At 38.8% G+C, this 25545-nt stretch overlaps 1 protein-coding gene across 1 annotated transcript in view; it reads right to left on the minus strand.

Moving 5' to 3' along the window:
• Positions 1-24607, minus strand: part of LOC128467628 (mucin-5AC-like) — a 33884-nt gene extending 9277 nt beyond the window's left edge. Inside the window, exons 1-30 of the mRNA XM_053449303.1 lie at positions 24532-24607; positions 23450-23711; positions 23059-23173; positions 22274-22361; positions 22050-22156; positions 21468-21684; positions 20983-21108; positions 20560-20677; positions 20200-20338; positions 19905-20015; positions 19504-19573; positions 18890-19027; positions 18248-18412; positions 18047-18141; positions 17442-17568; positions 17048-17303; positions 16274-16326; positions 15264-15364; positions 14933-15084; positions 14116-14254; positions 13752-13862; positions 13416-13595; positions 12322-12561; positions 11987-12143; positions 11346-11474; positions 10971-11121; positions 10580-10623; positions 10064-10276; positions 8354-9866; positions 66-8053 (exon numbers count right to left, since the gene is read on the minus strand). Coding sequence (XP_053305278.1) covers positions 66-8053; positions 8354-9866; positions 10064-10276; positions 10580-10623; positions 10971-11121; positions 11346-11474; positions 11987-12143; positions 12322-12561; positions 13416-13595; positions 13752-13862; positions 14116-14254; positions 14933-15084; positions 15264-15364; positions 16274-16326; positions 17048-17303; positions 17442-17568; positions 18047-18141; positions 18248-18412; positions 18890-19027; positions 19504-19573; positions 19905-20015; positions 20200-20338; positions 20560-20677; positions 20983-21108; positions 21468-21684; positions 22050-22156; positions 22274-22361; positions 23059-23173; positions 23450-23711; positions 24532-24607 — 13381 coding nt within the window. The remainder of the gene's footprint in view (positions 1-65; positions 8054-8353; positions 9867-10063; positions 10277-10579; positions 10624-10970; positions 11122-11345; positions 11475-11986; positions 12144-12321; positions 12562-13415; positions 13596-13751; positions 13863-14115; positions 14255-14932; positions 15085-15263; positions 15365-16273; positions 16327-17047; positions 17304-17441; positions 17569-18046; positions 18142-18247; positions 18413-18889; positions 19028-19503; positions 19574-19904; positions 20016-20199; positions 20339-20559; positions 20678-20982; positions 21109-21467; positions 21685-22049; positions 22157-22273; positions 22362-23058; positions 23174-23449; positions 23712-24531) is intronic.
• Positions 24608-25545: the final 938 nt, after the last annotated feature.

The following is a 25545-nucleotide window of genomic DNA, read 5'->3' on the forward strand; positions in this document are numbered from 1 at the left end:
CAATCAAAAACATACACAATGCTATAAGATATACGCAAACATTTAGTTTCTGTGCTTCTACTTACCGGGTAAAACCAAAACTCCATTTACGTTGCACATACATTTGGTCGTAGAAAAAGTTTGTTGCGCTGTTGTGATCGGTTTCAAAGTTTTAGTAATCACACTTTCATTGTCTCTTGTGGCATGTGTTGAGAACGTGGAACTTTTGGTGCTTTTTGTGGGTGGTTTAGAACTAAATGTTTCACTAGAAGCTATACTGGTTGACTTCTGAGAAACAGTAGAATATCTTACAGAGGATGACTTTGATGTTGCTGTGTCCTCTCCAGAATGAGTAGACACTTTAGTAGTTTTTATTGACATGGGCTTAATTGATGTGCTTAGCTTACTAACTGTAGATGACATTTCTGCAAATGTTTTTGAGGGTATATAAGTTGTGGTTTTATCTTCTTGGGATGATTCAGATGTTGATTTATAGAAAAATGTGCTAAATTTAGAAAATGGTACTTTGGCAGAAGATACTTCATCAGATGCAGTTGATACTTTAGTAGTTTTTAGTGACATTGGTTTCTGAGATGATGTTGGTGTGATTGAAGTTACTTTTGTGCTTCTTGCAGCTGTAGACTTAGAAGAAGCAGTGCCTAGAGTTGGTCTAGTTGTCTTACTTGCTCTAGTTGATGTTTCTTCATTGGATTCGTGAGATTCTTCCACAGAACTTGAGCTGCTAGGTGTGTTTTCATTTGAATGTTTAGTGGTTGACTTTTCAGAGGTGAATTTAGCAGATGTTTGTTTAATGGTACTCATTTTACCATGGGTTGTTGCCCCGGTAGATGTAAACTCATTTTCTGCAGTATGTACCTTTGTAGTTTTTGATGATAACGGTGTGTAGGAGTGCAGTTCTTCACTGGAAGAAGCAGTGGTTGATTTACCAAAAGCTGCAGTCACTCTGGAAGTTGTTGGCTTAGAGGTTCTAAAAGCAGATGTCACTTCACCAGAAGCAGTAGTTTGCACTTTGGTAGTTGTCACTTCACCAGATGCTGTGGCTGCTTTAGTTGGTTTTAGTGATACTGGTTTTTGAGATGAAGTGTCTCCATGTACAGACCCTGTGGTTTGCATGGTTGAAGTTACTTTTGTGCTTTTTGCAGCTGTAGACTTAGAAGAAGCAGTGCCTAGAGTTGGTCTAGTTGTCTTACTTGCTCTAGTTGATGTTTCTTCATTGGATTCGTGAGATTCTTCCATAGAACTTGAGCTGCTAGGTGTGTTTTCATTTGAATGTTTAGTGGCTGACTTTTCAGAGGTGAATTTAACAGATGTTTGTTTAATGGTACTCATTTTACCATGGGTTGTTGCCCCGGTAGATGTAAATTCATTTGCTGCAGTATGTACCTTTGTAGTTTTTGATGATAACGGTGTGTAGGAGTGTAGTTCTTCACTGGAAGAAGCAGTGGTTGATTTACCAAAAGCTGCAGTCACTCTGGAAGTTGTTGGCTTAGAGGTTCTAAAAGCAGATGTCGCTTCACCAGAAGCAGTAGTTTGCACTTTGGTAGTTGTCACTTCACCAGATGCTGTGGCTGCTTTAGTTGGTTTTAGCGATACTGGTTTTTGAGACGAAGTGTCTCCATGTTCAGACCTTGTAGTTTGCATGGTTGAAGTTACTTTTGTGCTTTTTGCAGCTGTAGACTTAGAAGAAGCAGTGCCTAGAGTTGGTCTAGTTGTCTTACTTGCTCTAGTTGATGTTTCTTCATTGGATTCGTGAGATTCTTCCATAGAACTTGAGCTGCTAGGGGTGTTTTCATTTGAATGTTTAGTGGTTGACTTTTCAGAGGTGAATTTAGCAGATGTTTGTTTAATGGTACTCATTTTACCATGGGTTGTTGCCCCGGTAGATGTAAATTCATTTGCTGCAGTATGTACCTTTGTAGTTTTTGATGATAACGGTGTGTAGGAGTGTAGTTCTTCACTGGAAGAAGCAGTGGTTGATTTACCAAAAGCTGCAGTCACTCTGGAAGTTGTTGGCTTAGAGGTTCTAAAAGCAGATGTCGCTTCACCAGAAGCAGTAGTTTGCACTTTGGTAGTTGTCACTTCACCAGATGCTGTGGCTGCTTTAGTTGGTTTTAGTGATACTGCTTTTTGAGACGAAGTGTCTCCATGTTCAGACCTTGTGGTTTGCATGGTTGAAGTTACTTTTGTGCTTTTTGCAACTGTAGTCTTAGAGGAAGCAGTGCCTAGAGTTGGTCTAGTTGTCTTACTTGCTCTAGTTGATGTTTCTTCATTGGATTCGTGAGATTCTTCCATAGAACTTGAGCTGCTAGGGGTGTTTTCATTTGAATGTTTAGTGGTTGACTTTTCAGAGGTGAATTTAGCAGATGTTTGTTTAATGGTACTCATTTTACCATGGGTTGTTGCCCCGGTAGATGTAAACTCATTTTCTGCAGTATGTACCTTTGTAGTTTTTGATGATAACGGTGTGTAGGAATGTAGTTCTTCACTGGAAGGAGCAGTGGTTGATTTACCAAAAGCTGCAGTCACTCTGGAAGTTGTTGGCTTAGAGGTTCTAAAAGCAGATGTCACTTCACCAGAAGCAGTAGTTTGCACTTTGGTAGTTGTCACTTCACCAGATGCTGTGGCTGCTTTAGTTGGTTTTTGTGATACTGGTTTTTGAGATGAGGTGTCTTCATGTTCAGCCCTTGTAGTTTGCATGGTTGAAGTTACTTTTGTGCTTTTTGGAGCTGTAGTCTTAGAAGAAGTAGTGCCTAGAGCTGGTCTAGTTGTCTTACTTGCTCTAGTTGATGTTTCTTCATTGGATTCATGAGATTCTTCCATAGAACTTGAGCTGCTAGGGGTGTTTTCATTTGAATGTTTAGTGGTTGACTTTTCAGAGATGAATTTAACAGATGTTTGTTTAATGGTGCTCATTTTACCATGGGTTGTTGCCCTGGTGGATGTCAATTCATTTTCTGCAGTATGCACCTTTGTCGTTTTTGATGATAACGGAGTGTAGGAGTGCAGTTCTTCACTGGAAGAAGCAGTGGTTGATTTACCAAAAGCTGCAGTCACTCTGGAAGTTGTTGGCTTAGAGGTTCTAAAAGCAGATGTCGCTTCACCGGAAGCAGTAGTTTTCACTTTGGTAGTTGTCACTTCACCAGATGCTGTGGCTGCTTTAGTTGGTTTTTGTGATACTGGTTTTTGAGACGAAGTGTCTTCATGTTCAGCCCTTGTGGTTTGCATGGTTGAAGTTACTTTTGTGCTTTTTGCAGCTGTAGTCTTAGATGAAGCAGTGCCTAGAGTTGGTCTAGTTGTCTTACTTGCTCTAGTTGATGTTTCTTCATTGGATTCATGAGATTCTTCCATAGAACTTGAGCTGCTAGGGGTGTTTTCATTTGAATGTTTAGTGGTTGACTTTTCAGAGATGAATTTAACAGATGTTTGTTTAATGGTACTTAATTTACCATGGGTTGTTGCCCCGGTAGATGTAAATTCATTTTCCGCAGTATGCACCTTTGTCGTTTTTGATGATAACGGTGTGTAGGAGTGTAGTTCTTCACTGGAAGAAGCAGTGGTTGATTTACCAAAAGCTGCAGTCACTCTGGAAGTTGTTGGCTTAGAGGTTCTAAAAGCAGATGTCACTTCACCAGAAGCAGTAGTTTGCACTTTGGTAGTTGTCACTTCACCAGATGCTGTGGCTGCTTTAGTTGGTTTTAGTGATACTGGTTTTTTAGACGAGGTGTCTTCATGTTCAGACCTTGTGGTTTGCATGGTTGAAGTTACTTTTGTGCTTTTTGCAGCTGTAGTCTTAGAAGAAGCAGTGGCTAGAGTTGGTCTAGTTGTCTTACTTGCTCTAGTTGAGGTTTCTTCATTGGATTCATGAGATTCTTCCATAGAACTGGAGCTGCTTGGTGTGTTTTCATTTGAATGTTTAGCGGTTGACTTTTCAGATGTGAATTTAGCAGATGTTTGTTTAATGGTACTCATTTTACCATGGGTTGTTGCCCTGGTGGATGTCAATTCATTTTCTGCAGTATGTACCTTTGTCGTTTTTGATGATAACGGTGTGTAGGAGTGCAGTTCTTCACTGGAAGAAGCAGTGGTTGATTTACCAAAAGTTGCAGTCGCTCTGGAAGTTGTTGGCTTAGAGGTTCTAAAAGCAGATGTCGCTTCACCAGAAGCAGTAGTTTGCACTTTGGTAGTTGTCACTTCACCAGATGCTGTGGCTGCTTTAGTTGGTTTTAGTGATACTGGTTTTTGAGACGAAGTGTCTCCATGTTCAGACCTTGTGGTTTGCATCGTTGAAGTTACTTTTGTGCTTTTTGCAGCTGTAGTCTTAGAAGAAGCAGTGCCTAGAGCTGGTCTAGTTGTCTTACTTGCTCTAGTTGATGTTTCTTCATTGGATTCATGAGATTCTTCCATAGAACTTGAGCTGCTAGGGGTGTTTTCATTTGAATGTTTAGTGGTTGACTTTTCAGAGATGAATTTAACAGATGTTTGTTTAATGGTGCTCATTTTACCATGGGTTGTTGCCCTGGTGGATGTCAATTCATTTTCTGCAGTATGCACCTTTGTCGTTTTTGATGATAACGGTGTGTAGGAGTGCAGTTCTTCACTGGAAGAAGCAGTGGTTGATTTACCAAAAGCTGCAGTCACTCTGGAAGTTGTTGGCTTAGAGGTTCTAAAAGCAGATGTCGCTTCACCGGAAGCAGTAGTTTTCACTTTGGTAGTTGTCACTTCACCAGATGCTGTGGCTGCTTTAGTTGGTTTTTGTGATACTGGTTTTTGAGACGAAGTGTCTTCATGTTCAGCCCTTGTGGTTTGCATGGTTGAAGTTACTTTTGTGCTTTTTGCAGCTGTAGTCTTAGATGAAGCAGTGCCTAGAGCTGGTCTAGTTGTCTTACTTGCTCTAGTTGATGTTTCTTCATTGGATTCATGAGATTCTTCCATAGAACTTGAGCTGCTAGGGGTGTTTTCATTTGAATGTTTAGTGGTTGACTTTTCAGAGATGAATTTAACAGATGTTTGTTTAATGGTACTTAATTTACCATGGGTTGTTGCCCCGGTAGATGTAAATTCATTTTCCGCAGTATGTACCTTTGTCGTTTTTGATGATAACGGTGTGTAGGAGTGTAGTTCTTCACTGGAAGAAGCAGTGGTTGATTTACCAAAAGCTGCAGTCACTCTGGAAGTTGTTGGCTTAGAGGTTCTAAAAGCAGATGTCACTTCACCAGAAGCAGTAGTTTGCACTTTGGTAGTTGTCACTTCACCAGATGCTGTGGCTGCTTTAGTTGGTTTTAGTGATACTGGTTTTTTAGACGAGGTGTCTTCATGTTCAGACCTTGTGGTTTGCATGGTTGAAGTTACTTTTGTGCTTTTTGCAGCTGTAGTCTTAGAAGAAGCAGTGGCTAGAGTTGGTCTAGTTGTCTTACTTGCTCTAGTTGAGGTTTCTTCATTGGATTCATGAGATTCTTCCATAGAACTGGAGCTGCTTGGTGTGTTTTCATTTGAATGTTTAGCGGTTGACTTTTCAGATGTGAATTTAGCAGATGTTTGTTTAATGGTACTCATTTTACCATGGGTTGTTGCCCTGGTGGATGTCAATTCATTTTCTGCAGTATGTACCTTTGTCGTTTTTGATGATAACGGTGTGTAGGAGTGCAGTTCTTCACTGGAAGAAGCAGTGGTTGATTTACCAAAAGTTGCAGTCGCTCTGGAAGTTGTTGGCTTAGAGGTTCTAAAAGCAGATGTCGCTTCACCAGAAGCAGTAGTTTGCACTTTGGTAGTTGTCACTTCACCAGATGCTGTGGCTGCTTTAGTTGGTTTTAGTGATACTGGTTTTTGAGACGAAGTGTCTCCATGTTCAGACCTTGTGGTTTGCATCGTTGAAGTTACTTTTGTGCTTTTTGCAGCTGTAGTCTTAGAAGAAGCAGTGCCTAGAGTTGGTCTAGTTGTCTTACTTGCTCTTGTTGAAGTTTCTTCATTGGATTCATGAGATTCTTCCATAGAACTGGAGCTGCTTGGTGTGTTTTCATTTGAATGTTTAGCGGTTGACTTTTCAGAGGTGAATTTAGCAGATGTTTGTTTAATGGTACTCATTTTACCATGGGTTGTTGCCCTGGTGGATGTCAATTCATTTTCTGCAGTATGCACCTTTGTCGTTTTTGATGATAACGGTGTGTAGGAGTGCAGTTCTTCACTGGAAGAAGCAGTGGTTGATTTACCAAAAGTTGCAGTCGCTCTGGAAGTTGTTGGCTTAGAGGTTCTAAAAGCAGATGTCGCTTCACCAGAAGCAGTAGTTTGCACTTTGGTAGTTGTCACTTCACCAGATGCTGTGTCTGCTTTAGTTGGTTTTTGTGATACTGGTTTTTGAGACGAAGCGTCTCCATGTTCAGACCTTGTGGTTTGCATGGTTGAAGTTACTTTTGTGCTTTTTGCAGCTGTAGTCTTAGAGGAAGCAGTGCCTAGAGTTGGTCTAGTTGTCTTACTTGCTCTAGTTGATGTTTCTTCATTGGATTCATGAGATTCTTCCATAGAACTTGAGCTGCTAGGGGTGTTTTCATTTGAATGTTTAGTGGTTGACTTTTCAGAGATGAATTTAACAGATGTTTGTTTAATGGTACTTAATTTACCATGGGTTGTTGACCTGGTGGATGTCAATTCATTTTCTGCAGTATGCACCTTTGTTGTTTTTGATGATAACGGTGTGTAGGAGTGTAGTTCTTCACTGGAAGAAGCAGTGGTTGATTTACCAAAAGCTGCAGTCACTCTGGAAGTTGTTGGCTTAGAGGTTCTAAAAGCAGATGTGACTTCACCAGAAGCAGTAGAAGGCACTTTGGTAGTTGTCACTTCACCAGATGCTGTGGCTGCTTTAGTTGGTTTTAGTGATACTGGTTTTTGAGACGAAGTTTCTCCATGTTCAGACCTTGTGGTTTGCATGGTTGAAGATACTTTTGTGCTTTTTGCAGCTGTAGTCTTAGAAGAAGCAGTGCCTAGAGTTGGTCTAGTTGTCTTACTTGCTCTAGTTGAAGTTTCTTCATTGGATTCATGAGATTCTTCCATAGAACTGGAGCTGCTTGGTGTGTTTTCATTTGAATGTTTAGCGGTTGACTTTTCAGAGGTGAATTTAGCAGATGTTTGTTTAATGGTACTCATTTTACCATGGGTTGTTGCCCTGGTGGATGTCAATTCATTTTCTGCAGTATGCACCTTTGTCGTTTTTGATGATAACGGTGTGTAGGAGTGCAGTTCTTCACTGGAAGAAGCAGTGGTTGATTTACCAAAAGTTGCAGTCGCTCTGGAAGTTGTTGGCTTAGAGGTTCTAAAAGCAGATGTCGCTTCACCAGAAGCAGTAGTTTGCACTTTGGTAGTTGTCACTTCACCAGATGCTGTGGCTGCTTTAGTTGGTTTTAGCGATACTGGTTTTTGAGACGAAGTGTCTCCATGTTCAGACCTTGTGGTTTGCATCGTTGAAGTTACTTTTGTGCTTTTTGCAGCTGTAGTCTTAGAGGAAGCAGTGCCTAGAGTTGGTCTAGTTGTCTTACTTGCTCTAGTTGATGTTTCTTCATTGGATTCATGAGATTCTTCCATAGAACTTGAGCTGCTAGGGGTGTTTTCATTTGAATGTTTAGTGGTTGACTTTTCAGAGGTGAATTTAGCAGATGTTTGTTTAATGGTACTAATTTTACCTTGGGTTATTGCCCCGGTAGTTGTAAATTCATTTGCTGCAGTATGTACCTTTGTAGTTTTTGATGATAACGGTGTGTAGGAGTGCAGTTCTTCACTGGAAGAAGCAGTGGTTGATTTACCAAAAGCTGCAGTCACTCTGGAAGTTGTTGGCTTAGAGGTTCTAAAAGCAGATGTCACTTCACCAGAAGCAGTAGTTTGCACTTTGGTAGTTGTCACTTCACCAGATGCTGTGGTTGCTTTAGTTGGTTTTAGTGATACTGGTTTTTGAGACGAGGTGACTCCATGTTCAGATATTGTGGTTTGCATGGTTGAAGTTACTTTTGTGCTTTTTGCAGCTGTAGTCTTAGAAGAAGCAGTGCCTAGAGTTGGTCTAGTTGTCTTACTTGCTCTAGTTGATGTTTCTTCATTGGATTCATGAGATTCTTCCATAGAACTGGAGCTGCTAGGGGTTTTTTCATTTGAATGTTTAGTGGTTGACTTTTCAGAGGTAAACTTAGCAGATGTTTGTTTAATGGTGGTTGTCTTTTGGGAAGTTGAAGATGATTTAGGAGACGATAAACCAGCGGTGGATGTTGCTGTCTTGGTAGATTTCACTACTTCACTTGTAGTAGACTGTTGAGTATTTTTCATAGAAATTGGCTTATTAGATGTGGTCTCTTCATCTGTCCTCCCTGTGGTAGACTTATGAAAACTTGTATTTTCAGGTGTTGATGTTCCTGGTGACACAGAAATTGTACTAGTTGGATACAAAGGTGTTGTTGGTATTTTTGTGGAGGTACACCCAGTGCAACAGAGGACACGGATCTCATAATTGTAACAATACGGAAACGGGCCGTTCTGTTCCTCATTCATGCAGATTAGACCTACACTGGCATTGCACTCCACATTTTGTTGAAGTTCATCTAAAGAAATGTCTGGAAGGTCTGCTGATCTGCATTGGATATCTGATGGCTCATTACAAATCATGAATCCAGATTTTTTGATCTCCTCAAAGGTTTCAAAGTCTCCATTGGTCTCTTCATCTGGGAAACTTACATCAAACCACTGTGACCACTGACAAACAGGTTCACAGGGTGTGTCAGCAGAGGTGGATCCTGATGCAGAGGAAGCAGTTTTGAACTGTGTTCCAGCAACGACACTTGTATGACCTTCCTCAGGAACTTTTGATGTAGTACTTTTCCTTTCTGTTATAACACCAGATGTGACTGTTCTTTCAGTAATTGTGATTGAAGTTTTTGTTTCTTCAGGAACCATAGTGGTTGTATGGATAGTGTCTATTGTATAAGGGGGAACAGTAGATTTTTCACAGTCTTCCATGGAGCAGCATAGTACTCTTACTTGATAATTGTAACAAAGGGGGAAATTCCAGTCCTGATCTTTGTTCTGGCAGATGAGACCATAGGAAGCATTGCATGTAACAACCTGCCCAATATCCGCTATGTTTGTATTTGGGAAACGCTCAGCTCTGCACTCAATATTGTCTGGCTTTTTACATATATCATTTCCAGCAGCCGCAATATTTTCTAGTGTCTCAAAGTCTCCATCAGAGGTTACAATGGTAGGAAAGTGTACATCATACCATTGGGTCCAGGTGCATTTCTGAAGTTTGCATGGTGTACTGTGTGCAGTGGAATGAGACTCAAGGGTAGGTAAGGGTGAAGATGGCTGTACATGTTCTGTGACTGAACTTTCAGCTGTTGTTCTAGGTGTTTTTCTAGTTATGGTAGAACTTGTCTGTAAGGTTTTTAAGGTGGAAATATCAACAGGCAGCAGGGTTGAGATTGTTGGGGATTTAGGAGATTTAGTTGTTAAAGAGGTGACTTTTGGAGAGGTTTGAGCTGTTGAACTTGGAGGTTTAGTAGAATTTCCACAAGGAACATAGCTACAACATAGGATTCGAATCTCATAGTTGAAACAGAGCTGAGAAAATTGGTCTCGATTGTAACACACAAGACCAACTGAAGTATTGCACTGAATGATCTGACCTAAGTCTTTAACAGGTATTTTGGGGAATTTCTGTGCTCGACACTCCACCTTAGATGGGACTTTACAAACAGAGTGACCGCTATCTCTGATCTTCTCAAATGTTTCAAAATCCCCTTCATTTTCTCCATACTTGGGACAGGTCACATCATACCACATGGACCACTTGCAGACTTCTTCCAGACACGACACAGACGTTGGTGATGCTGGCCCTGCATGGCAAATTAGTTTGTTATTTCAAAATTTGGTTGACAATACTATATGTAGGACTACTCAAGACAGCATTGTAATTAAAGAAAATACATTAGAAAATCAAGGAAAGTTTAAAGGTTCAGGATGAGATGCATTAATGATATATATGTTTTGAAAATCTAACCAACCTTCAAAACTGAAGCCACAATTAACCTACCTGAAGTGGTCAGGTTCATGGCAGGTGAAGTTGTCGTGTCGAAATACAAAGTTGTGGTTGGCGCCTCAGTAGTTGCTGTGCATGGATAGACCTTTCTCTCAATAGTTCCATTAGATGAACACTTGGCTGTTATACATCCTCCAATTCCATCTGTGGTGTTATAGATGACTTCTCCGTAGTTATACTTCATGTTCCCATAATAGCAGTAGCAAGCTATAAGTTACAAAAGAAAAACAAGTTACAAAACCAACAGGGTTGATTGAAAAAAAAATTGATTTCTTTTTATTGATCATAATTATTTTCATAATAGTCCAGAAACATTTCTGTATCATTTGGAGATGATTCTTAAATATGACTGAAACTGTACCTTTCAATATTTACAATATATAGAGCTAATTAACCAGTTTCAGTTCCACATGTTGAAAAAATTTCCACTGCAGTGCTAAGCAGTCTAAACATGAGAGATTGTTTTAAATAAGATGGGTTTATTTTGTTTTAAAAGAGTGGCAAAGTTACCTCGCAGATCCAACTGGCAACGACGACCCTTTTTGGTGCATATACTGGAGAGCAAAAAAAATACAAAATTGTGTAAGTATAAGTATCGTTGATCCTTGTTGGTCCTTGAGTTTACAAAATACTACCTAATCAATTATTTTTAAAGCTGTGATTTGGAGGAATAACACTCAGGTCAAAAGTGGCTTTGGGTGTTTGCTAAATATAACCCCTGATTGTTTTACAGTGTTAATTACTGGCACTATTTCTAGAGGCTAAAGTATGTTTGGAACAGTGTTATGTTTTGTGAATCTTCCATAACTTTTCCCCTTGTAGAACATTATTAGTAAGGTTGAGTATTATAATGCTATGAATATTAGGAAAAAAGCCCTATTTTGCAGCAAAGAGGATGTACCAGGATTCGCAGTTTTTGAAGGATGGCACCATATCCCCAACAGTGTAGCGTTTGCCATCATCATCATAACATCCACAGTTTGCTTGGGCCACACACTTCATGATATCTTCATCAAAGAAAGGTCGATCCTTGGGGCATTTGGGATAACATCCTATATAAGTAACAAGTCAGTATGAAAAATAGAATTATTATTAACCAATTGTCTTTCATTCTAATTTAATATATCTGCTAAAAAATAACACTTCAAAGTCACCGAGCCATGTTTCCACAGATGTCATATGTGATAAACAAATAACAATGATCGGTTTTCCATTGAAATATTAAATTAGATATTAATTCAATAACTAATCCCGCTAACTACTGCTTAATACTTGCCTTCCAATCCTGGCAGCTCATTCATGCACTTTCCACTAGGATTTCTGCAAGTCTTCATACATGGAGCTCCACATGGCTTATAGTGCCACTCACATTCTCCTTCCGGATTGTAGTAATCACAGAAAAGTGCTGGAATAAAAAAAAAAAAAATAAGAAGTCTGTATTGAGGAGGTAGATCCGATATGAACTTGGAGATGAAAAGTGTATTATATGTCTAATATTTCAGCACTGAAGAAAGAATGATAAACAGTTTACTTTTCAGACAGATAAAAGAATTCTTAGGGAACAATATATTTTCACTGTAGATAATGGTTGCAGGGGCAAGTTAGGAGATAAGTTAGGCAATAAACTGCCAATTGGGTTGCTATGCCATGACTATGACTATGAAGCTGATTTTCTAAGTGAGAATAACTCATTGGCCATGGTTGACTAATAGGTGTTTAATGTTTATTGTTAATATTTATGCTTGTTCCACAAAGTGTGTTTTTGTTATTCTTATGATATTCTTATTTAAGGATCATAGTAGTATTTTGCTAGTGTTACAGTGTTTTTTATTGAGCTGAAGGTTCCAATTATGATTGAGTGTTGTTGACTGTTAACATTCTATTTGTTTAATCTAATTTTAGAGGCGGGTAACTTACGGCAAATGTCAGGGCTTCTCCATGATACACAGATTCCAGCTTCATTACAGGCTGCAGCATAAGCGGCCACAGCCGTACAGTAACACTCACAATCTCCTCCCGAATCACAAGCGCAAGTGTCCCGGACACATGCTTCATGGAAAGGGGTGGGGTCAACCTGACAATTGAATATGATTAGAAACAAATTCTGGCAAATGGCTTGTTAGACCTGCTAAATGCAAAATATCCAAAATGTATCACCCCAAATGATTAGTTTTATTATTGATTTTACCCCCCCACCCCAAAGAATTCTTAGAATTCTTATTACATGTTTTGTAGTTGTTTTGGTGACCAACCTTTGCATGGCATTTGGAGAAGGCGGCACCCATGACAATGCTGCAGTGTTTCTGGGACCAGGTCTGACGGTATGGGTTTGAAAGACAAGGATCTCTAAGGGGCTGCGCATCAGGACAGGAGGGAGAGGCTTTCCAGCTGTTACCAAATTCTTGTACGTTGACGACAACCGATAAACTTCTTGTGGTGAAATCATTGGAGACACTGCCATCATAATTGCCACAGAGACCACATACGTTTCCCTTTTAGAAATTAAAAAAAAAAACACAAGGTGGTGAATGTCTATCTTCAAGTACAACAGTTCACATAGCACAGCAATTTAGCTGACTACAATTCTGTAGAGAAGAAATCCTTTTCTGGGTTGCATCCAGCAGTTGCAAAATACACGATACACACGGGTAGAACACTGTGTCCTCAAGCGCAGGAGACTTTTCTATATTTTTATGTTTTTATAAACATAATTATAAGCCTTTTTCAAACACCCAGTTTTACTTTCAAAGGTTACCACAGATTTCCTTTCAGCCTTCTGCGAATGTGTTATTCACTTGTATGGGCCTAATGCTTCAGATAACTCAAGTTGTTGTCATTATACCATATCAGTCTATTGATACAAAGTTGGACTAAGATACCAGCAGGCCTAAGGCCTTAAAACATTAAGGCAGCGGGCAGCAATGGAGGGTTCTAGAAGCCTCATACTTTCTGAAACAAAACAGCCTTCATAAAACAAAACAGCCACTTACATACTGGAGATATTGCCTATATAGATACAGTAACTCCTCTGTTAGTTATTAAGATCCCACTGAACCCATCTGTTGTTGCATGCTTGCATTTTTTAACCCCTTCAAAGTCCATACATGTACGGGCTCACAATGGATTGTCATTGATGGGTTTATGGACAACCCATTGTCCCTAAGGGGAATGGCTTTGTACTTTTGGTGTTTCAAGACATTTTTTTAATATTCAAATGGATAATGGAAGACAATAAACAAAATTGTTTCAGCATAAACTTTTCTCAAAGTTATTCTTATTTGAATAAACCATAGAAACAAAAACATATTTAGAGAGGGATCAAAATACAGAATAATAAATATCTCACCTTAAAGTCTGGGCTCAGTTTAATTAAGATGCTTGTTTTTTTGTCCCACATGAGGATCAGTCCATTCTTGGCCTCGATTACAAGGTAGACACCCATCTGCCTGACCTGGTAAGGAACATCGCCTCCTATTTCTCTCTCCACAACTTCAAATGCTCCTTCACTCAGCTTCAGTTCAAAGTTCTGTACATATGATTATAGTCAGTCAGAGGATTCATTTTTGGCCATGTTTGTTACTGAGAGGTTCAGACATTGAGGATGGAATCACTATATATATTTATTTAACATGTTGACAAAGCATATTTTTTTACTTTTCCGGAGAAATTTCATCTTACTCACCCCCAAAAATAGTTTGATAGCCTTTGAACAAGTTGCCCCAGTTGTCCCACATGGGATATTCTCAGTGATCACTCGAAATGATCCATTCCCCGAGCTGGATGCACAATAATCCTGAAAAATGAATTAAAATTGATGAAATGTGGAAAACTTTGATTTACAAATTATAAAAACACAATATGGCGGTACTATAAATGGTGCCAAAGTGTGGAAATAGGTTTCATGGCCAATAGGCACCCGGAGTTGAGAATGTTGCAATGGGTCCCATTATTGGCCTAGTAAGTGTAAGCTTATGCTGGCCAACCCACCCTAATATTAGAAAGGCCCATATGAGACACGTCCGGCTAGATATTAGTTTATTAAGTACCTGAGCTAATGTATATTCGCAGTTACCACTGAAGTCAAAACGTTTTCCATCAAAAGTAATATAGTGCCCCTCTCCATACACCGCACAGGTCCTGTGGCATTCCTTCTTTGTACACTGCCACTTACGCTCTTTACAGATACTGAAAAATAAAATTTATAAACACCTTAAGAGTAGCAATATACTTTGTTATGAAGAAAGGTTAACGCATTTAAATCTGTTTAGTTTAGAAAAACGGCGCCTCAGAGGGGATATGATAGCATTAAATAAATATATTCGGGGCCAATAAAAACCATTGTGTGGAAACCTATTCATAAACAGCACTATGGATAGGACACGTGGTCATGCGTTTAGACTGGAAGAAAGGAGATGTGGAATTATCTGCCTGCAGAGGTAGTTTTATCAGAGTCTGTACAGACGTTTAAGCAACAACTGGATGAATACTTGGAAAAACATAATATTCAGGGAAATAATTTTTAAATTATGGGGAAACAGCTTCTTGATCCAAGGAGAGATCTGACTGCCATTTTAGGGTCAAGAAGCAAAATTGGAAAAAGCCACAAACAGGGTTTTTGCCTTCTTTTGGATCAACAGTAATTAACAGATATGGGAAAGGCTGAACTTGATGGACACATGTCTTTTTTCAGCCTATATAACTATGTATAACTATATATGTGTATAGGAATTGCTTAGTCAAAATTACATTGGTGACTTATAATCATAGGAAACATTGAGTCATGGGAAAACAGTGACATCAAGTGGGTCTTATGAATATTGCATGTTAAGTTCCATAAGGGATGAGCAATCTGTTATCACTTACCACGTGTTACAGTCCTGTTGGATACTCTCCCCACTGTGGTAAATTTGTCCATTGTGTACGCAAGGACACTGCTCCTCTGACACACAGCTGCCATTGTTATTGAGCACAAGCCCAGCAGGGCAGACACAGCCCGAGGCACACTGAATGCTGAACTGCAGACAAAATTATAGTTCGTTAGGTTTATTAATCAAAGTAGATGCTTCCTTGTATATATTTTGTATGCATTTAGTAGATTGGGACACTACTGTGAGTGACATCTGCTGGTAAGAGTGGCTAACACGAGCCTTGTTAAGCATAATACATAAGGCTAGTGTACTGTATGTTGACTTACACACTCCATATCCAGTGTCTGGCATGTCTTCTGGCATTCAGCTCCTTTAGCTCCCATAGAAGCATTAGCGCAATCAAAATATACCATGTTATTTGGGCACTCTGCAAAATAAAATGTTGGTTTTATATAGACGCATGCATGGAAGCGCTGGTTTCAGCATAATTCCCCTCACCCTGTACCAGAAAAAGAGCCTACAAGTGTAATAGTAGAGGATGACACAGGCCAGACAAATAGAAATATAGAATTTATTGGCAGATAAGAGCCATTTGGCCCATCCAGTCTACCCATTTTCTGAAAACTTTCCTTAGTCCCTGGCCTTATTTTATATCTACAATAGCCTTATGCCTATCCCATGCAGGCTTAAGCTCCTTTCCCCTCCTTGAAGCCTCTTGGCTAGGCGTAACAGCAGGTACTTTAATGTTTCTGGGGAGATTGCTAGTCAAAGCAAAGCTATTAACACCCTAAGCACAATAATGCTGTATTCTATATTTCAGAGATATTCAGAATTGAGTCTAGTTGCAATATTATATTATGTAAATAACATAACAGATTCAAATTAAACATTTCAAAGAAGGTCACTTTTGTTTTAGAGGGTGTTGTTAGAAGGCATCGCTAGGGAACAGGACTTCACAAAGAGTGTCCTAATGTCACATTTAGGTCTGTAAAATGGAGTGATACACTCATACTCAGCAAATGTTCTGAGCTCCTAAATAATAGGTGAGGAAACAGGGGTAAGAAGCCTGGCTCTTCTCAACAGGTACATGTAGAAGTATGAAATACAGGTGTAAGCCAGTATTAAAGATATAGGTCTACAGCACATAAACCTTTAAAGATGCACTACCCTAGAAAATAAAAGGGCCATCAGAGGTCCAGCATGTATTAATTTAGCTCAGCTCCCATGATTGTTTGCAAGTGTATGGTCTAAGACTACATCCTTTCTGATCCACAACCCCAGCGCTGTTACTGTAAATTTGATTTTAATATGCGTTCCTTGTGTTTTACTTCCTTACCTGCAAAACTTGGTGTTTTTCCAACACAGTGTAGTCTTCCACTTTGACACGTACTAGAATGTAATGATAGATATATTTAATAGGCTGAATATGTTGGATATAGTTTACTGTCATTCAATGTTCCCGCGTGAGATAAATAAGCCATACAATTTACATTCCTCAAACCTGACATGAATAGAGTTATTTGCAAGGATTAAGGAACCTTTACACTTCCTCTTCCTGTCTGGTCTAGACATAGCACAACCTCTGGCACCCTTAGACAACATCTTCCATAATGCGCAACCAACTTATTTGATACCTAAACATCATGGCAGAGAAGGAGCTCAAGTATCAGAGTGCCAGCTTTGACACTTTCTGGCCAGATATTGATAAAAGACACAATGGATTTTTATTAATATAAATAGTGATTTTGGTGCAAAGTTTGAATGGTGTTTTTTGGTAAAAAATAAAATGAATATGTTCAACATTTAATAATGCTAGGCATTTTTTGTGAATTTGAAATGGAAACGTTGTGTTATAAATATACTGTACATACAGTGGATGTTACATATGAGTTATCATATGATTAATCTATGGTTATTATATATATATATGATGTTGAAGTAATAGACAACTTTCTAACTGTTCATGAACTATACAATTCTTATGATACAGACTTGATAGTATATAGTATTGCAATGGTGTCACCTTGTGGCCAATATATATATATATATATATATATATATATACTGTATTATATTTATATATATATATATATTGACATTAGCTACGTACCACATGGCTCCGTTATCATAGATGACTTCTCCTGCAGGCATTGCTGATCCCTTGTAGTAACAGGGGCATTTCTTGGCTGGAACACAGGATCCACTTTCATCGAGGAAGGTTCCTTTGCTGCACCCACAACCATCCAGAGGTGAGAATCGCACACTGCAGCTTGGATCTGGTTCACTCAAAGAGCGACAGGTTTGCTGACAAGTATTTATGGTGTATTGATAGGACATATTCCTGGGACAGTTCTTGGTATATTTGTCTGGGAGAGAAAATAAATGGTGAATGAACATCTCCTGCCATTAATACTCTCCCTGTACAAAGTTAAAATGTAATTTCATTGAAAAGAAAGAGAATGGAACTCTTAGCTAAGTTGAGCATAAGAGGCCGTACCACTTACCACAAATGGTACCTCTCCACCCATGTAGAGTGACACCCTGAGCAGCACACATGCGTGCGTAGGAAGAAAACGCAGCGCACACACTGTCTTCACTCTTCTCGTAGTTGCAACTGTCATATATACAGTTCTGTGGGGAAAATAAAGAGGAAATATTTAGCTTGTGACACTTGGTGTTAGGCATAACTATTCAGTAAGTGTTGCATTACTTGTAGATCCAGCTTTGGTGTTTGCACTTGCAGCAGCAATGGCAGTTCTGTTGTTGAACCTAATGTGCGCTTAAGTATCCTGATCACTAATATTCAGCTTTCTGAAGCTCAATTTTCATTACAAATAATTATGCCCTGCATTAGATATTATGGAATGTCTCCACTGATACATCCTACAGAGGTACCTGCAGTTAATGAGCCACGTTGGGGTTATGCAGAAGCTCCTGTTACTTAATATTCATTTAAAGCGAGAACCTTGGTAAGAAGTTGCTGAGAGGTTCCTCACTGGAGGTAGTTAAGCTGTTCATGTTCTAAAAGTTAGTCTTCAAGTTAGTATCAAGTTAGTATTCATACAGAGAAAAATCTCTGTATGAATGTTTTGCTTCTCAAGGCACTCACCTTTTGGTAGATCATTGGATGCACTACATCATGGCAGGGAGCAAAAGGTCCTTTGGTGTCCGAGAGCAGAGAACACCAGTGCTGGGCATATCTCTCTGTGAAAATTATGGGGAAATGGCATAGGTTTATCACATTGTGAATAACATGTTAAACATGGTAGTTCTTCCTGCCATGTGGCAATCATTTATAAAGCTCTCGTACCATTTTCCACACTGAGCATGCATGGGTTTTCATAGCTGTCCTTCACATCATGGCAATCTGCTTGACTCTTCCAGGTGTTGGCAAATGCAGCAGCTGTCCCCTCTAAAGCACCACTCAGAGATTGGTAATCATCTGTACGGATGTTGTTAAAATCTCCACAGAGACCTACCACAAGAACAGAAGAGCTTTGATTTTCCTATTTAATCACCCTTAGACAAGCACAATTGCCCATAGTGAAATGGGGGGGCTCAGCAATTTTATTCCTACCTACCTAGAGATGGCAAAGCAAAACCCCACAGTAGTCTAAAATTTATAGTCAAAGACCCATTTTCTTTAAGAGATTTATATGAAATATAGAAACATGCAAAAAGCTCTCAATGAGAGAGACATATTCATTGTATATTCATTGTTGGAGTTCACATTTATAAGCAGCTCCGGTGATCCTTTGCTATATAGATATAGAAATATGACCTGTGTTTGTAACCAATATGTTGAGGGAAACGCTGAACACAGAAAGTGGATTGCTTTCACAAAAGATGTTTCTCTACTAACTGCTGCTAACATGGGGAACCGGCTAAATTATTATGATAAATGCTACGGCCCATGTTTCAGCCTAGCCTAGGAACATAGCTCTACACTTACCGCAAGTTTCTCCCTGGTACTCGGGATCCAGGGTCACAAATATCTGCATGACCGGGCTAAGCTGAACCTGAATCTGCAGCCCACTAAAACTCTGAATGATCACGTAGAAAGAGGATGGCTGGAACACAACAATGCTTTCTACAACAAAACAGAACAATATTATAGTTAGCAAAGATGCAGCACTAAAGGGTCCATGAGCTTTAACAAGTCAACACAGAACTGGTCACCCTGGGAGTAGTGTGCGAACGTGGATTTACTCTAGTTGGTTGAGAGTTTATGCTTCTTGCCATTTTTAGTTCTTTTTTTTTATCTAGTACAGACAAAAACAATGAAGTGTTGACTGTTTTTAAGTACATTAAATATTTTTGTGTATACTTGTGTGAGTAGTTTATCACCTAAAAAGCAGGAGAATTACAAAATACATAAATCATCACGTAAATGCATAAAATAAATTATACTGTGTATTTTTCCATTCATATTGTCATAGCTGCAGGGCTGTATTGTTTTCACATATAACTGGTAGGGGTGTCTGCATCTGTGCTTTTGTAATAATTGGTCTGTTCTTGTTATATGGTGTGGGATCTACCATATTCTGCCGTTGCATGATACTCTACCTGTGGCTAGAGGTATCTGAGCATAGATGCCATTAAGGAGGATTGTACCAGAAGATTTCACCATGATAACCTGTTGAGAGAGAGACGGTCAGCATAGAACTTCCCTTTGTCCCCAAGGTATAATAGTTCATGGAAACTGCTACCTGTTGACAATGTCTGGTATAACTTATGCTACATTACAGAATTTGAATGAATGAATAATATTGGTTTTAAAAGTTATATGATTAAACAAGCATTTACTGCACATGGGTATAGTGAACAATGAGTAGAAAATTACAATAGGCATCAGATATCTGCAGCTTTACCCATCTTAGGTCTGACTACTTGTTTGCATATGAAAATGACAATTATCATTATACCCTCTGATTGTACATGGTAATAAAGAAAAGTGTTTGGCTTACAGTTGCCCCTTTGTCTAGTGATAAAGTAATGCTCTTCAGACAGGTCTCCGTATCAGTGACCCCACATCTCCGCAGCTCAGCCAGAATAGTGAACCTGTTCTTGCCGCAGTCCTAAGTAGAAAATACAACAATGTCAATCATATTGTGCGGCTATGTCCCCTTCCTGCTAAAACAGGCTGTTTTCAGATACAATACTTCTTTTATTGTAAGGTTTATATTATGAGTGCTTTGATGATATAATCTCCTATGCATTTACGGTATTTTAGAATTATGCTTTGTAGGACAGGCGAGTTACCTTAGTGAATATGTAGCTACAGTCCCCATGGAAAGTGTAGTGTCCTCCATCAAAAGTGTTAATGTGAGAACCTCCTTCTAGAGAACAGCGCCCAGGACAGGGCAGAGAATGGCAACTCCATTGGCCTCCTGTGCAGGTGCTGGAATGGCATGCGAGTCAAACAAAATGAGATCAGATGGTGTATATAGATAGAAGGAATTTGTTATAGTTATACAAATGTATGTTACGGCAAAGTGGAGAAGTAAAAAATAACCAGCACAGCAAGGCAGAAAGGCTAAGGGACAAGTAACATGTTAGGAGGGGAGAGCAGAGAACTCTGTGAAGAAGTAGAAATTATGTTGAAAAGAATTAAGGACATACCAGTTGCGGCAGTTGCTACTGTAGGATTCTCCTGGGGCATACTTTTTATTATTAAAGGTGCAGGAGCATTGACTTTGAGGGACACAGCCCCTGTTGTCAACATCATCCAACACAGTTCCTGTAAGAAGAAAATTGACTTATTTTTGGCTGAAGCACACAGGACTGGTAGCTGAAGAAATAGAGGGAAAGGTCCGCTGTATGTACCTCTTATTTTCTCTTGTCATGGGAAAGATTCAAATATGTGAATTCTGTATGTTTCGAGGTATCCTCCCAGCACTTTACCCCATCACCCTCTGTGTTCATTTTGACTTAACTTTGGATATGAACTCTTTAATCAAACCACTATGATGAAGCTCATAAAACATCAATGAAGGATAGACAGACCCTTCTCATTATCAGGTTACTTATCAGAGGGAAACTGACCTGGAGGACAGAAGCAGCCATCTATACAATGTTCTTCACAAACCAGCGCCCTTTCTGAATTGGAGCAGGTATCCACGCAGGGTGAACCACATTCTTCATATTTCATATTCATTGGACAGCTTCTCTCTACCAAAATAAAAATGACTCTCAGTAAGGCCAGGTCTTCCATCACTAGGATTATTGGTCTGGAATTAGTTAGGTTTGCTTTGATACTTGAGACTAGTTATAGTAGCTGCTAGCTATTGTTAGCTATTGTTAGCTATTGTGCAGATAACACCAGACAAGAATAGCAAACATGTGCACACGTTTCTCATGGGTAAGTTCATGTTTTTCATATCTGTTTTATTGTCATTGCTCCTCACAAATGGTGACATGAATGAAAATAGACATGTTTCAAACACTTATATGCTTGTCTGGTTGGGAAATTAACTGCAGCCACTACATCTCACAGATGACTGTAAGATCTACTTTGTTAAGGTCTTTACCACAAATCTTATGTGTTCTCCAATCACTGGGCCTGCCACCAGCATGAGCGCATTGACGGGAGTACTCGGCCAGAGTGTCACAGAAACAGGAAACATCGGAAGAAGACTGGCAGCTGCAAAGATCCAACATGCAAGACTGCACATATGGTGCTATAGGGAGACGGAGGTCACAGTCTCTGAAGGCTGAAGTGGAGAGCATCCGTAAGCACGTCTCCTTCTGTTGGAATAAGAAAAGGTGGCTCCTTGTTATAGAATTAAGTAGAATCTTAGGTGAAAAAGACCACTTTGAAATTCAGAAGAAGGGACAACCTACCGTGTAGCCACACACATGAATTTATTACTCACTAGGCACAAGAGGACTTCATGAATACCAGTTAGCATTGGTATACCTTTAATATTTACTTTTTAAAGTATATTTTTTACAATTACAATAGGCTATGATTTAATGGATTGTAAAGTTATGGGATATGTCTCAAGTTATATTAAACACGAGACAGGGCCCAATGACCAAACAGCATTTGGGTTTTAAAGCAAATGGTAAAATGGGATAACTGGATACGCCAAAAGTTTTAGGTGTCTTACCAGGTCACTACAGTTACTGGGGACAGATGGCACAGGATCTTCACATTGTTCCGTTGGTCCATCCAACTTTTGCAGGTTTCCAAATTGCAGAGGGGTCAGTGGGATATCTGTACACACACAACCATCATGTTATATGTCTTCAGTATATAGCAGTGGTATTGCTGTAAGACTATTTTATCTACTTAAGAACAAATAAAAGAACACTTAAAAAAGTGGAGACTCACCATTAGCTTTGAACTCATCTTGCTTCACTCCATTCATGTTTCCGCACAGCCCACATGTACTGTTAATGTATTTGGACTGTAGTTTCAGCTGGAAATACACACAAAACATACAAAACATTGAAAAAGCAATCAAAAAACCATAAAATAGACCTATCGCCCGAGAAATAAATTCTCATTAATAAATAAAAAACAAACAAAAAATATATCATCGATGCAGGAGCTAGAAGTGGGGAGAAAGACCAGTCCCTATCCCATAGAGAACTAGAAATGTAACCATCAAGTAAATTATATATATATATATATATATATATATATATATATATATATATATATATATATATATATATATTTAGGTTCCTACACCCTTGCCAGATACAATAACACACATCTAATTTTTAAAACAGGTTTTGGGATTCCTTGTTATTTTTTTTACATTTTAGAATATGGATGAAAGTTTTCACCCATCTCTAGTTAATAGCACAGTTTTCAGCTGTTAGCACTTTTGCTCCTATATTTTAAATATTTCTCCAACACACAACTCTTTAAAAGCATTTTTTCAGTTAGTGAGAATTAGCATCTGATCTCAAAGCAAAAATGGCTTCCTCATCCTTCAAACATGCAATAGGTTGGTAGTAGTACTAATTAATGCATTTAAGCTTGTATTTAGGGGTTCCTGCAAGGATTACGTGCATTTTTTTATTGAACACACTGACCGGAAGGCTGTATATTTGATGTTACCCAAAACAAAATCTTCTAATATGAAGCTCAAACCCTCTGTGCCTCACCATAAGAGCATCGTCCTCATTCCACATAAGGACCAGTCCGAGCTTGGCAGAAACTTTCACATAAATGCTGCTGGTTTGTATTTGTACCCCAAACTGGCTGTACGGCAGAGTAACTCTGGGAAAAAAACAGACAGTTGTTATTAAACATAACCACTCACTCCAGTTCCTAACAGCACCTTTGCATTTTAAATATCTGATATTTATTACATTTTATGGAGGGTCAGTTAATATATATGTGGATATTGTAGAGAATTTGTGGCAAAAACTCAGATTATTGAAAGAAAATACAGTATTCTGATTATAAAACCCTATTATTGCTATAATAAGAAGCAATGGTATCAAAAGTTACCAACAATAATCTTGTTGGTGCTTTCTGCTCTTGGAAACTCACCTTTTACCTTCAACCTTAACCTCTCCTTTTTTCATCTCAATCACCAGACCCTCGACCTTCATCACTACATAGGACAGGGTTGTCTTCCCTGAACCAACTGAACGTCGTATCTGGATATTAAAATCTTCATAGTTGCTTTTACAGTGGGAGGCAAAGACATAGTTACACGTTCCTGGGAACTGGAAGATGTCTCCATCAAATGTCTTGTAATGGAAGTTACCCCACGTACTGCAGACTTGTTCATTATGTGCAGGGTTGAATACTAGAATTAAAAATATATCAGATATTAAATTATTAGTTAATGACTTAAGTGTCTAACCGATGAACATGAGTACAACACAATCAATCTCATTATTTTCACAATAAATAGAGAATGACTGATTATGCTTCTGACCATAGAGAACAGGCATTATCTAAAATAGACTAAGGGGAAAGAGATCAAAACAATAACAATAATAATTTCAGCTTTCTCCATGAAAAGTTGACTACAGAGAGGCCGATAATCTCTTGATTAATGAACAATAGTATAAAAAAGTAACTTAACGTGTAACTTTTGTTGTGGTCTTGGGACCAATAAATGTGCTAAAACATCAACTTTTAAAGCAGCTAGTTGAGAATGAATGTGCATGTTTTAGGTTAGAAAAGAGAATTAGAACATGTATACATTTTGAGTAGTGAGTCTAGCGATTTAGGGGCGCTGAAAAGAGGAAATTTCTACAGGTCTTCACCATTCATCCTTTGATGAAGGCCTTACAGAACAATGGTGGCTCAATGTAGCTATTTAAATTGTATAAATGGCCCCACCACCTGGGTTACATTGGCTTATAATTGTGCAACTACCACAGAAAGACACTCGGTAAGGTGGGGTTTACTAAAAAAGTGAAAAAAAAATATGTTATTTTACTATCTAACTTTTGCCCTTTAGTCAGAACAGATAGGTTGAAATATACACAGTTTGAATGTGTTTGAAATGACTATTATTTGACCAAGATTGAATAGATGATTTCTAGCAGCATTGTCTTCTAAAAAAAGTTTTTTTGAGGTGCCCCACATATGTGCTCTTAAGAGGCGATATCACTTACCTCGAGTATGTGCTTCATAGGAATAAGTAAGAGTAGCTGCTGATAGGATCCAGAGCACTGGACCCATCGTCCCCATGATGCTCGGTAACACTGGGGACTCAAAGAAAACTCAGCAAGTGGATATGGTCTCCTGTGTGCAGCCTGGATATATATAGGGCAGCTGTCCTTACCTTCCCACAGGAGTGGTCAGCGGGGTCTTAAGGCTGATCCTACTAATTACACCAAAGGCCAAACTTCAAACCCTTAATTTCATGATAGTACTAAACTGTGATTAGCTGGGATTACACTGATCCCTGTACTGTAGCCTGTATTTTTGAGGGTATCGTGTCCATTATAGGATTCACCATTCAGGATACAGTGTCACTCTGCACTACTCCATGGCAAAAATATTTATCTCTGTATACTGTCCTCTATACATAACTGTTTAATAAAAAGTCCTGCACCTACTCTTGGCTGGCACCCATACTATAGAAATTGACTATTCCAAAGCAATCATTCCTCTATGGGCTATATTACAGCGTCATATGTTGTACATACAGTACTACGGTACAAATGTAGGGTATCAATATGTCACCCAGCTTAATCTGGCCTTACCTGTGATGGAAGATGGGTAAAAGGTGTGCTATGCTTTTTCTGAACATGGAGATGATACAGTACAAGACCCCTGATTTTTGTATTGTTATATAACTACCAATATATAAAATACTTAACTATAAGACACTACTCTGTGTGTTATATACACAGTATCACCGTGTTACATGTGCACGTTACTGTGAGTGTTATAGATACAGTATTACGCTATTAAAGGTGCACATTAATGTTCGTGTTATAGAGACAGTATCACACTGTTACAGGTGCACATTAACGTGTGTGTTATAGAGACAGTATCAGATTATGTTACAGGTGCACATTACTATACCTGTCAAAGTAAGATACAATATAATGTATAATAGGAGTACGAAATGCTCATTTTAATCTAATGTTTAGAGAACACAATCATCAAATGTAATTATT

Source organism: Spea bombifrons, chromosome 10 (genome assembly GCF_027358695.1).
Source record: "Spea bombifrons isolate aSpeBom1 chromosome 10, aSpeBom1.2.pri, whole genome shotgun sequence".
Taxonomy (NCBI): Eukaryota; Metazoa; Chordata; class Amphibia; order Anura; family Pelobatidae; genus Spea; species Spea bombifrons.